The following is a 12,500-nucleotide window of genomic DNA, read 5'->3' as shown; positions in this document are numbered from 1 at the left end:
GTCTCCTCGAGCGGTCCAGCCATATCATTTCGTAAGTGAATTTTTATCTCCCATTTAAAACAAGTACCGTGCAGAAGCGAGCTTTTTCTCTTTCTTTATCTTGTTCTTTTTTTTTTCCAAAATATATCGTGAAAACACACTCGAAAAGAAAAACTTTATAATTTGAAGAATTTTATTTTGACGTTTTAATTTCATACGTATTTGGGTTCGCTATTTTGTGAGAAATTATTTTTTATTATTTTATAAATACATAAGTAAAAAGAGAAATATTATTTATAATAAAACAAATAATGTATGTAATATATATATATATATATATATATATATATATTTATATTTTTTATATATTTATATATATATATATATTACATTATTTATATATTTATAATACTATATTTATAATTATTATAAATATATATATATATAAACACTTTATTTATATCAAGATATATTTTAACAAAAATTCTTAATTGATCAATCACCTAGGAAAATTAGGGGATTTAGCTGGAGGCATATTAAGAAGCACATGAGAGCCAATTACTAAAGTGAAGAGAGGATAATTAACATCTTTGATGCCATCTGCCAAAATTACTTGCTCGTTTATATGATCCTATACATACATACATACATACATACATACATACATATATACATACATATATATATATATATATATATATGTAGGCATATAAGAGAACATCCTTCTAAGCTCGTTCAATGTAAAAGCATTATGAAAAATTTAATTAATAATAATAATAATACATAGTACCAAACATATTTTCATTTTTATTATTAGATCCTAACTTTGATAATTTCAAATTCAAATATCACATGATGCCTGATGAGTAATGATGTTTACCTGATGCTAGCACGTTCGGTAAATATCCAATCATGTTCTATGCTTCCGGTTTTGTCATCCCTACCAATTAATTTCCTCTGACAAAGTTATCACGTAGATTTCACGAGAGATAACACGAAGGCATGATCGAAAAAAAAAAAGTAGAGAAAAAAAAAAAAGAAATACATGAAAGAAAAGTTGAAAAATAAAAAAATAAAATAAAATACAAAAAAAAGAAAAAAGACAAATAAATAATAATAAGAATAAAAACAAACATTTTCATTTAATACAAAGTGTTCAAAAAAATATTGAAAAACTTAATCTTTCTTTCTATATTATTAACGAAAACAATACGATTATTTGTTAAGAATATATTATGCAAATTATAAAACAAATTTATTTAATATACGCGATTATATATGTATATATATATATATGTATGCATGTATGTATGTATGTATGTATGTATAAATAGATATTAAACGTTAAAGAGGCACGTGACTTTCTATCATTTCGAATTTACAATACACGTGACAATATTCGATAAGAATATTAATATCTATCCCATCAAATAATAATAATAATAATAATAATAATAATGGCCGATACTTTTGGGGAATAATTACGGAAACGATCATTATGATTATCTTTCGTTTTCTAATTTAATCGAAAGGATTCCACCATATCTGTGCTCTTTGCAATCGTATCTATAATATAAAAAAAAGAAAAAGAAAAAAAAAATGGGGTTAAAAGGATGCCGGAACATAAAAGCTCGTGGCGATTTAACGAATTTATTTCGGGATGCATAATTGGATTTACTTATACTATGCTAACGAAAGCTTGATTCTTTTCTCTCTTACTCACTCTCTCTCTCTCTCTCTCTCTCTCTCTCTCTCTCTCTCTCTCTCTCTCTTGCTCTTTATCTTCCTTTTCCTCATCCTCGTTCTCTATAAAATTAGTATAAACAAGTACCTATCTATCTATCCATCTATATATCTATCCAATCAGATAACACACTAAATTAATTTCGTATCGAAGATTTAATTTACAAATTAAATAAATAATAAAATCTAATCTTTGTCCTACGAATGACTAGTCTAATTTCCGATTAAAAGATGGAGGAAAAAGAAAAAGAAAAAGAAAAGAAAAAAAGAAAAGAAAAGAAAAGGAGGAAAAACAAATTGAACGCGTTCATAAAACGAAAGCTACCAAAACGGAATTGACTGTAGTTAAATCGAATCGTTTCGATTAATTTGATATCTATTTACGATGTTGCAATTTATCGAATTGCGAGAGGAGCAAACTAATTACGAATTTAATGTAAAACAAATGGAAAAAGACACCACCGCTCCTCAGGAAAAAGAAAAAAGAAAAAAGAAAAAAGAAAAAAGAAAAAAAAAAAAGAAAAAGAGAAAAAAATTGAAGTGCATTAAACAACGAATGCTATCGGAACAAATTTGTCTATGGTTAGATCGTACTCGTTTCAAATAATTTTGACATCTATGATCCTGCAATTTGTCGATTAGAGAGACGGCTAAACTCACGAATGTATATATATATACTTAAACATTTTAAGTATAGCTCGTACCAATGTAACAGAGCCTCTTCCTTCAAACTGGTTCGTTTGGCACTTCAACTTTCTTAATTCTCTAAGAGGATCAAAAGTTCAGTCCTGAACATTAAACTTCATTCGTTCGTTCGTTCGTTCGTTCGTTCGTTCGTTCGTTTGTTCATTCGTTCGTTCGTTCATTCCTCTTGTGAAATGTTTTAAAATCATCGAGATAAATAAGATCGTTCGATGTTAAGTCCAAATTTTTTTGTTTCTCTTTCCCTTTTTTCTCTCTTTACGTCCAATAAAAAGTAATTGTAAAAATTGGTGTAAAAAAGAAAAAAAAAAAGAAAGAAATTTATTGATGAAGAATTTATATTTTTATTTTCTTTTTTCTACTACTACTTCTTCTTCTTCTTCTTCTTCTTCTTCTTCTTCTTCTTCTATACATCAAGTATCATTCATATCATATTTCCATAACCACCAGAGAAATGTTTTTAATGGTGTCCAACTAGGAAACAGTGGATGTCGCTAAAAGGACGGCCAATGCATATTCATGCAGGCAACACGTAATTCAATTCTAGGACCGTACAACATCAGTAACGGCCACTAATTATTCCGTCCCTGTTTTGTACCTACGTGCGACTCCTTTTTTTTTTGTTCTTTTTTCTTTTTTCTTTAATCGTACGCGGATTAAAAAAAAAAAAAAAAATAAGTAAATTAAACGTGCTCAGAACAAAAAATACCTATATCAAACAATAATCGTAATCGTAATCGTAGTAGTAATAATAATAATAATAATAATAATAATAATAATAATAATAGTTTTTATCTTCTTATTTCGTCGATATTTTCATGTTGTATTTCACTTGGTTTGTCCCTTTTTTTTTTTTTCTTTTTTCCTTTTTACTTCCACTTTTATACGCGCACTAGCAGCTTTCCTCGATTCTCTATCAATTATTCAACAGTGATCTTACGACGTCGAAATTTAGTTCGAAGGTAAAGCCAAAGAGAACTGTGTGTAAGCGCTCGAGTACATATGTATACACAGAGATACAACAAATTTATGTGCAGTGTATATTTGTGGTTTTGTATACCTTCAGCCGAGTTGGTTTATCAAATGTGTTACGGAAAAGGCCAAATAAAAAGAAATAAGATAGAATGAAAAAAAAAGTTATATCTTTTCGTTCTTTATCTTTTTCTTCCTCTTTAATTTTTTTCTTATACAAGACAAATCTTGATGCTCGTTAAAAATATCAATATCAATAGAAAATCCTACAAATTTTGTCGATTAAAAATAATCGGCACTCGTTCGTTATTCGTGAAGAAAATTTTTGTCGATGAATGAACGAAGGAAAAAGAAAATAAAAAAGAAAGAAAAACAGAAAGTAAGAAAGCAAAAGTAAAAAAGATCAATAAAAAAAAAAAAAAAAAAAAAAAAAAAAAAAAAGAAAACTGACCGATGCACTTTGCAAATGATTCGTAATATACAAATCATAAGAATGATCAATTGATAAACAATTAATAGATGATAAATTAAATTGCTAAATATTCGTTGCACATTAACACGTCAAAATCATAAACTAAAAATTATTAAATTATTATTATTATTATTATTATTATTATTATTATTATTAGTTCGATAAATTATTAAAATAATTTTCCTAAGTATTAGAAAATTTTAATTCATATTACTTTTCGCATTTATCTTAACGCTATCGACGTTATACGTGTCTTTTTTATATAATCCTTAAAATGGGATTAACAATGATGGTACATACTAGTACGTGATAAACCAACAAAGACCAAAACCATCTATTGCTGTACCACTCTACTAATCGCAATAGAAGCTGAGTAGTAGTAAGCCGGCTAGGTTTATTAACAAGAGAAACTCGACGGGGTTCATAGAGTTAGGCATACCGGAAACGTGGCCAGAAATTTCACCGGAGGTGGAAATAGCCGAGATTCTATTCGGTTTCGTCGATAAAGCGATAACTCGCGAAAGAGGATATGAGTCTTTGAGGCAGAGGGGGTGGAAGGGTAAGAGGATAGAAGGAAGAAGGGATGTAAAACGAAGGAAAGGGGGGATTGATTTCGATAGAAAGCTTGACACGAGTCAGTTAGGATATATAGATGACAATAGTCAACTATGTCTTTGGTCCTTTGTAATAATCGTATAATAGACAAACTCGAAAGTTAGTACACAGTTCTTGGTAATAACGAGCTAATGGCTTTCTACGAGAATCCTCGAGAGAGACAAAGATAAAGACAGAGACAGAGACAGAGAGAGAGAGAGAGGGAGAGAGAGAGAGAAAAAATGAGAGAGAGATGAACAAAAGGAATAATGAAAACGATTGACGACGAATGGATCGTTTTAAAAGAGTAAAAGGAAAGAAATAGAAAATAAAAAGAAAAGAAAAAAAAAAGAAAAAGAAAAAAGAATTAATCTTGTTATTGAATTGCGATAATGGTTAAGAGGTTAGTAGACTACTAGACAGACAGGCGCCACTTCTGTGTCTGACAACTAGTAACAAAGGATCGGAAATGATCGGACAAGAATGAACAGAGAAAAGAGAGAGAGAGAGAGAGAGAGAGAGAGAGAGAGAAGGAAAAGAAAAAAAAAAAGGTAGAGAAAAAAAAGTTTTTCGAACTTTACAAGCACGGTTTAACGATAACTGAATAAAGGACATCGACGAATGATATTCTTTTTAAAAATACTACTTTGCTTTCCACCCCCCCCCTCCAATGGTGTTTAATGATCAATGATTACAATGATTACAATTCATTTCATTTTTTTTCTTCTCTTTTCTTTTCTTTTTTTTTTCTTTTTTTTTTTTCTTTCCTTTCCTTTCCTTCTTTTTCTTTTTTTCTTTTTCTTTTTACAGGCTCAGCGGTGGCAATGATAGGAGCAAATTTAAGGTTCGGTATCGGCGCGTCCGGAAACGTAACATCCAACGCCACCAAAGTGTTTCAGTGTCATCCCGGTGGTGTTGCTGAAGCAACCGTTATATTTAGTCTTGGTGCCCTTGGAATGGGTGCTAATATCATACTCATGTCATTGATATTAGCGAAACGACAATTGCGAAGGTATTTAAAATGTATTTTGAAAACAATTTTTTACAATGATTAAAAACAATTAAAAATTAAATGTGCGTTTGTGTGTGCATGTATATGTGTGTGTATCATTTATTTATATATAAAATGTCCCATTTATTTGAAAAAAGAAATTGAAATATCACGTGAGATAGTGAAACTATTGAAAAAATGTTCTTTGCAAATTTGTTCGATATCAAAGATTATAATCCTTTTATTATTTTTCTTTTTTTTTTTTTTTTTTTTTTTATCACAGTTTAAATGACATTTGATGATATATTGAAACGACGCGTGCCATATGAGATGATTTATTATTATTAAGTTATTAGAAAATTATGAGTTTCTAAAAAAGTATATAATCCTGTATCGCTGGTTCCCAGCTATTAAGATTGCACTTTGTAAAGAACAGTGCGAAACTTCTTACGAATATAAACTTTGTTTACTTAGCTCGTTAGTAATTTGAGAAACATAAATAGAGATAAGAAGTTCGGCCATTGTTTATAGCATGCAGTCATCTAATACCCGACTACCAGAGGTAACCAATTTTGGAACTACTTAGGAACTCACGAATTTTTTAATATAATTTATTATATTTTGTAATAATAAATTATCTCATATGACATATTATCATTGAATACATCTCGAAAAATGCGTCTTATTGAACTATAAAAAAAAAATATATATATATATAAATAGTATTATTTAAAAAAATAATTTTAACTTCTGCAAAAAAGAAAAAAGAAAAAAGGAGATTGACATCATATTTCGTGGCAAACAAATCTGTAAAAAATTTTATTGATTGATTTATTGTCTCGTGAGATATTCAAATTCGAGATAAAAATGGGACACCTTATATGTAATATTTATAAAAGAAATAAATATATAATATTTTAAGTATTTTATATGTATATATATATATGTGCATGTGTATCTATTTATATACATATAAATAGATCTTTAATATAAAACTTATGAATTACAAATGACATGAGTTTTCCAGATGGTCTCAGGGCTTATTATTTCATCAAGCCATGGTGGATTGTGCAAGAGCTGCAATTTTATTACCCCTGGGCTCAAGTATTTTGAATTGTCAGCCAGTTAACAAATGCTCTCTAGTTGAAACAGCTTTCTTACTGCTTGTAACAGTTTCAACAGTGAATATGCTTACAACTGTGTTAAATGATAGCCCTGTATTCCCTGAGAGCGATGAGGAAGCTGAATTAACTGCTCCTTTACTTATGGACTCACCGCAGGTAATACAATAACCAACAGATAATCATTGAATGCAAATATTTTAATTAAAAAAGAAAAAAAAAAAAAAAAAAAAATAATATAAACCACATATTATTGAATCGCACTTGGAACTTATTCCCATTGAAATTCAATTTCGAACTAGCGTCCTAATAACTTCGAACGAGATTAATTAATCCTAATGTCATGACCAACGACATTAAAAAAGAAATAATTATCTGAGGATCTCACAGTTGACGGTCGAACAATTAATCGAATTCTTAGTGATATTAACAAATTTACAAGTAAAAAAAAAAAAAAAAAAATAAAGAAAATAAAGAGAAAAGAATACTAATAACAATTTATCAATGAGAACGGTCCATTCTATCGATGAAAAAATTAACGAGGAATGTAATGTGTTAAAAAAAAAAAAAAAAAAAAAAAGATTTATCAATGGACAATTCTATCTTAATGATATATATATTTAAAAAAAAAAAGAAAAAATTACCGAAGCATTTTTATTTTTCATCTTGTCCGTTTCATTCATCTATTTACTTGCTATCTCGAAAAAAAATAAAATTCATTAATCATTGATAATAGTTTTACATGGACGATCGATAAATAACGTTAAAAATGATTGTGTATTTTATTTGTTTTATTTGCTTTTACAGTGCGTATTATTTGGTACCTTTATGATATGGTTCGCTAGCATAACCATAAATCTTGGTCCGACGTTTCTAAGCGGTGCACTGGCAGCCAACACGGAAAGTGGACACAATGCACCGAGCTGTCCACTGGTGCATGGTCCCTTTCGTCACTACATTCTCAACGTTCTTTGGATCGTCATAAATATAATCTGTGTCGCACTAACACTCTTTCACTTACGAAAACTACACAGAGACTTGACAAAAGCTAATGTAGAAGCGGTACGTTTAACGTTCTCCTTCCGTCTTATCTTTGATATTAATTTCATCTGCGTTGTCACGAAGAAAAAGAAAGAAAGAAAGAAAGAAAGAAAGAAAGAAAAGGAGAAAAAAAAAAGAAAAAGAAAAAAGAAAAGAAAAAAATTTTAATAATCAATTAACCATCCATAATAAAATATATTTTTAGGTTCGTGTAGCTGGTCTTGTTACTACATTGGTCAACGTCACTGGTGCTCACCAAAGAGGATCGAGTACCGTTCCTTGTGAAGATGACACGAACGATGCTCGAACTCCAGTGACACCAAAAGTAAAATTAAATTAATTCTAAACTATTTTTCTTTTTTTTTTTCTTCTTCTTTTTTTTTTCTTTTCTTTTTTTCTTTTCCTTTCTTTTTTTTTCTTTCTTTTTTCTTTTTTTTTTTTTTTTTTTTTTTTTTGAGACTTAAAAACCCTACACAAATTTCTTTTGAGTTGATTCATTGGAAAAAAAATGTGATATAAAATAAAATAAAAATATTACGATATCTTCGTAATGAAAATTCCTATCTAATAAAAATAATATTCTTTTATTTATAACTACGTACGTATTTACGATATCAATCTGATATTTATTTTCAGAGAAGCAATGCCCTCGAGGAGCACAGAAAAATGAGAAATTATTTGAGAAGAATGGAACGGGAGGGTGTTCAAAGGGTAAAAATGTTCCTGGTTATTACTGCAGCGTACGTGATATTTTGGGGACCACTATTTTTCGTCACGCTAGTGCATCATCCTATCATAGGAAACGCGATTGGTTATGAGGTATACAAAAATATCATCTTTTCTTTTTCTTCTTTTTCTTTTCTTTTCTTTTTTTTTTTTCACTAAATTAAATTAATCTTCTATAAACTCAATTAATTTCTTTTTCATGCTTAAACAAACAATTATATACTAGCTATATATATTATATATATATGTATGGGTTCTACTCTTGATTTACGTGAAATTTTATAGGATACAAGTTTGCCTCATTTAAAGTAAAACGAAGTTTCTCCCGAGGGAAGGATCAGTTTATATAAATATACTATATTAATTTTTTCTTCCCTCCTATTTTAATATGGATCCCATAGATATTCCATTAATGGATAATGAAACACTCTCCTTTACCTAAAGATCCTAATCCTACAGAGTCTAATGGCCTAAGATTCATCTTATCTCTTTTAATTTTAAAAGCACGTAGTAAAAGAATTTTAAATGCAACACGGTAAAAGAATTTTTAATATAAGTAGAATGTAATATGTTGAGTCCGAATAGAGTTTTTACCAAGAAAATGATAGTAAATGATAAAAAAAAAAAAAGAAAAAAAAAAGAAAAAAAAAAGAAAAAAAAAGAAAAAAAAATTTCTCCCAACGTTACAATAAATAAATTTTGATATTTTAAAAGGGATAAAATTAATAGAAAGTGTAATAAATGATTTTAATTACGAAAATTATCTACCAATAAATTATATATGCGTCTTTGTATTTGTCCTTAAAAATTTTCAATTTTTGCTTTGAATTAATCAAAAATTATTTTTTCTATAACGGCAAAGACGGAAATTAACTATATATAACTATATAGAGTGTATGTGTGTGTGTGTGTGTAGATGTGACGAAACAAACATATTTTCTAATATCTCGAATGACTTAGACCACTTTCATAATCACCGACTCGATTCTTGACTTAAATTCTTGACTTAAATTCCTGACTTAAATTCTTATCCTTAAAATTACATGACCTTATATGCATATATATATATATATATATATATATATATATATATATATATATATATATATATATTGTATATATATATATACAGGGTGGAGCAATAAGTCTAATCAATTTGAACATATTTGAATTTTTTTGAGATATAATAAAGCAATAATTTTGATTGTATCAGTAAGTGCAGGATCGATATTTGTTTATTAATATTTATTAATTTATGTAATTTTATAAATCGATCGAAATCTAAATGTTTTCTTTCATGGAGAAATATGATGAATTTGGTTCGTAAAAATTTGTTTATGATAAATTGTTTATAATAAATTGTTTATAACAAATTGTTAATTAATTATTAACAATATGTTGCAAAAAATAGTAAAAATTTACTCTTTAAAATAGTTTTTGATTCAAATCTCTAGGACTTTTAGTTCCGAAGATATTTCAATGCTATTAAAAAAACATTATTTTTTCAATAAAAAAAAAAAAAAAGTTATTAGTTTAATAATTATTTATTAATTTATGTAATTTTATGAATCAGTTGACATCTGAATGTCTTTTTCTTTTTTATCAAAATAAGATGAATTTAGTTCAAAAGAATTTGTTTATAATAAATTGTTTATAACAAATTGTTAATTAATTATTAACAATATGTTGCAAAAAATAGTAAAAATTTACTCTTTAAAATAGTTTTTGATTCAAATCTCTAGGACTTTTAGTTCCGAAGATATTTCAGTGCAATAAAAAAAACATTATTTTTTCAATAAAAAAAAAAAAAAGTTATTAGTTTAATAATTATTTATTAATTTATGTAATTTTATGAATCAGTTGACATCTGAATGTCTTTTTCTTTTTTATCAAAATAAGATGAATTTAGTTCAAAAGAATTTGTTTATAATAAATTGTTTATAACAAATTGTTAATTAATTATTAACAATATGTTGCAAAAAATAGTAAAAATTTACTCTTTAAAATAGTTTTTGATTCAAATCTCTAGGACTTTTAGTTCCGAAGATATTTCAGTGCAATTAAAAAAACATTTTTTTTTTTTTAATAAAAAAAAATAATAATAATAATAATTTGTTTATTAATTATTAATTTACGTAATTTTATATATTAGTCGAAATCTAAGTGTTTTTTTTTATTAAAGTAAGATGAATTTAGTTGGTAAGAATTTATTTATAACCAATTGTTTATAACAAATTGTTTATAACAAATTGTTAATTAATAATATATTGCAAAAAAGAATATTGAAAATATACCCTTCAAAATGGTTTTTAATTCAAGTCTCTACGACTTTTAGTTCCGGAGATATTCCAATGTAAATGGAAGACGTTTACGTTGGCACACTGACCTATATAATTTCATTCATAACAGCTGATTGACACACTGACCTATATAAATTCCAAGAATTTACGCGCGCGTACTATTATTATTACTATTACTACGAACAGCTGTACTATATTGAATTATGAATGAAAATCTTTCAAAGGCGATATCTTCCGAACGAAAAATCGTAGAGACTTCATTCAAAGACCATTTTCAAGCATAATTTATTCTTTATTTATTTAAACAATGCAATAATATCGGTATAATAAAATTGATTTTTGTTTAATAATTTTTTAAAGATTGTACCTTTCCTTTTCTCTCTATAATAAGAAAATAACTATAATGAAATGATATAAATTTTTATTATAATTATGTCAATTTTCTTTTGTTTATTTAAAATAACGAATAAAATAATAACAACGTAACTGTAATAATATTATATCTCCTATAAACAAATAATTTTTCGACATATATGAGCTGATATATATATATATTTTTTTCTTTTTTTTTTCTTTTTCTTTTATAGAGAACGTTAAAGATCAACGTAAAAAAAAAAAAAAAAAAAAAAAAAAAAAAAAAAAAAAAAAAAAAAAAAAAAGGATTATTCCATTTAAAGAACAAAATTTTCTTACTATTAATATTATTGTTATTAAAAATTTTCAAATATATTTTTTTTCTTAGGTCACTTTGCACATAGCTTATGTGCATGCCTTCGTCAATCCAGCCCTATTTTTGACCTTACATCGAGGTCTAAGACAAGGAATGTCGGATGTCTGTTGTACCTGTTGCGAGAGCATAGCTCGGTGGATTTTAGGTACTACGGCAAATAATACTATTCAAAGTGTACAACCACCAAGATATGAGCCGCCATTGAACGTACCATCTCCACCGGATCCACCCTTAGTACAACCTATATCAACAGCTGCTTGTGATCTCACTGATGTTGCACTTTTGAAACCACCTTTACCACCTAACGCTAAACATCTAGTCGTTGTAAATATAGTTTCATTTTTATATCTATATTCTATATGAATATATATATATATATATATGTGTGTGTGTGTGTATGTGAGTATGTTAAATTTATTTAAAAATTCTGTCAACTAAAAAAAAAAAAGAAAAAAAAAAAACAAGAAAAAAAAATAATCATTTTTTATTTCTAATCAATATCCATCAATCTAAGAATATATTATAACAATTTTTCCTAATACAAGGACAAAACTAATCTTTTGTAAATTTTAACGTTATAAAGAATTTTCATAATTCCTATACAATTGAGTTTCTATTGATAATAATGTTGATAAATATTGCATAAATACAAATGATAAAAAGCAAATAAAAAACAAAAAAAAAAAAAGATGATTGACATAATTATCATTGATCGATGGAATAAACGAGAAGGTTTAATATTTCATTAAACTTTGTCATCTTGATAAAAACTTTTGAAAATCTTCTTCGATATTAAAATATGATTCCTTTTGTGTGTACGTCCTTGGAAGTTTAATAAGTTCATTCAAAAGGGAACAATTATCTCCAAGCTTATTCTAATATTTATAAGTAAACGTTGTTTTTTTTTTTTTTTTTTTTTTTTTTTTTTTTTTAAATTAATGTCATTTTATGACGCATGATAAAACGTTTACAGGAGGATCAAGTACCACCAGATCCGTGGAGTCTAATTTCAAGACCGAAAAGTACGTCGAGTCTTTACGAGGAAGAATTATCAAGAAGACCTAGTCTTTTATTACCACCACCGCCACAACTAAATGATTTACAAATGACGATGAGTCCTACTAGCAGC

General features: G+C 27.1%; 2 protein-coding genes across 7 annotated transcripts in view; one reads left to right on the top strand and one right to left on the bottom strand.

Moving 5' to 3' along the window:
- The window catches only part of LOC124432071 (midasin), a 115,549-nt gene that overhangs the window by 89,700 nt on the left and 13,349 nt on the right, over positions 1–12,500 (bottom strand). The window lies entirely within an intron of this gene.
- The window catches only part of LOC124432075, a 59,933-nt gene that overhangs the window by 47,010 nt on the left and 423 nt on the right, over positions 1–12,500 (top strand). For 3 of the 5 annotated variants that reach the window (XM_046980617.1, XM_046980618.1, XM_046980616.1), the window contains 7 exons: positions 5,273–5,474; positions 6,481–6,733; positions 7,382–7,636; positions 7,821–7,940; positions 8,252–8,434; positions 11,384–11,695; positions 12,345–12,500. The exon at positions 12,345–12,500 is cut by the window's right edge and continues 423 nt beyond it. In XM_046980617.1, coding sequence (XP_046836573.1) covers positions 5,287–5,474; positions 6,481–6,733; positions 7,382–7,636; positions 7,821–7,940; positions 8,252–8,434; positions 11,384–11,695; positions 12,345–12,500 — 1,467 coding nt within the window. In that variant the 5' untranslated portion in view covers positions 5,273–5,286. The remainder of the gene's footprint in view (positions 1–5,272; positions 5,475–6,480; positions 6,734–7,381; positions 7,637–7,820; positions 7,941–8,251; positions 8,435–11,383; positions 11,696–12,344) is intronic. The other 2 variants (XM_046980620.1, XM_046980619.1) reach the window with 2 other exon arrangements.

The sequence above is a fragment of the Vespa crabro genome, chromosome 23 (assembly GCF_910589235.1).
Source record: "Vespa crabro chromosome 23, iyVesCrab1.2, whole genome shotgun sequence".
Lineage (NCBI taxonomy): Eukaryota > Metazoa > Arthropoda > Insecta > Hymenoptera > Vespidae > Vespa > Vespa crabro.
Note: the sequence above shows the minus strand (reverse complement) of the source record. Positions and strands in the feature narration are given on the sequence as shown.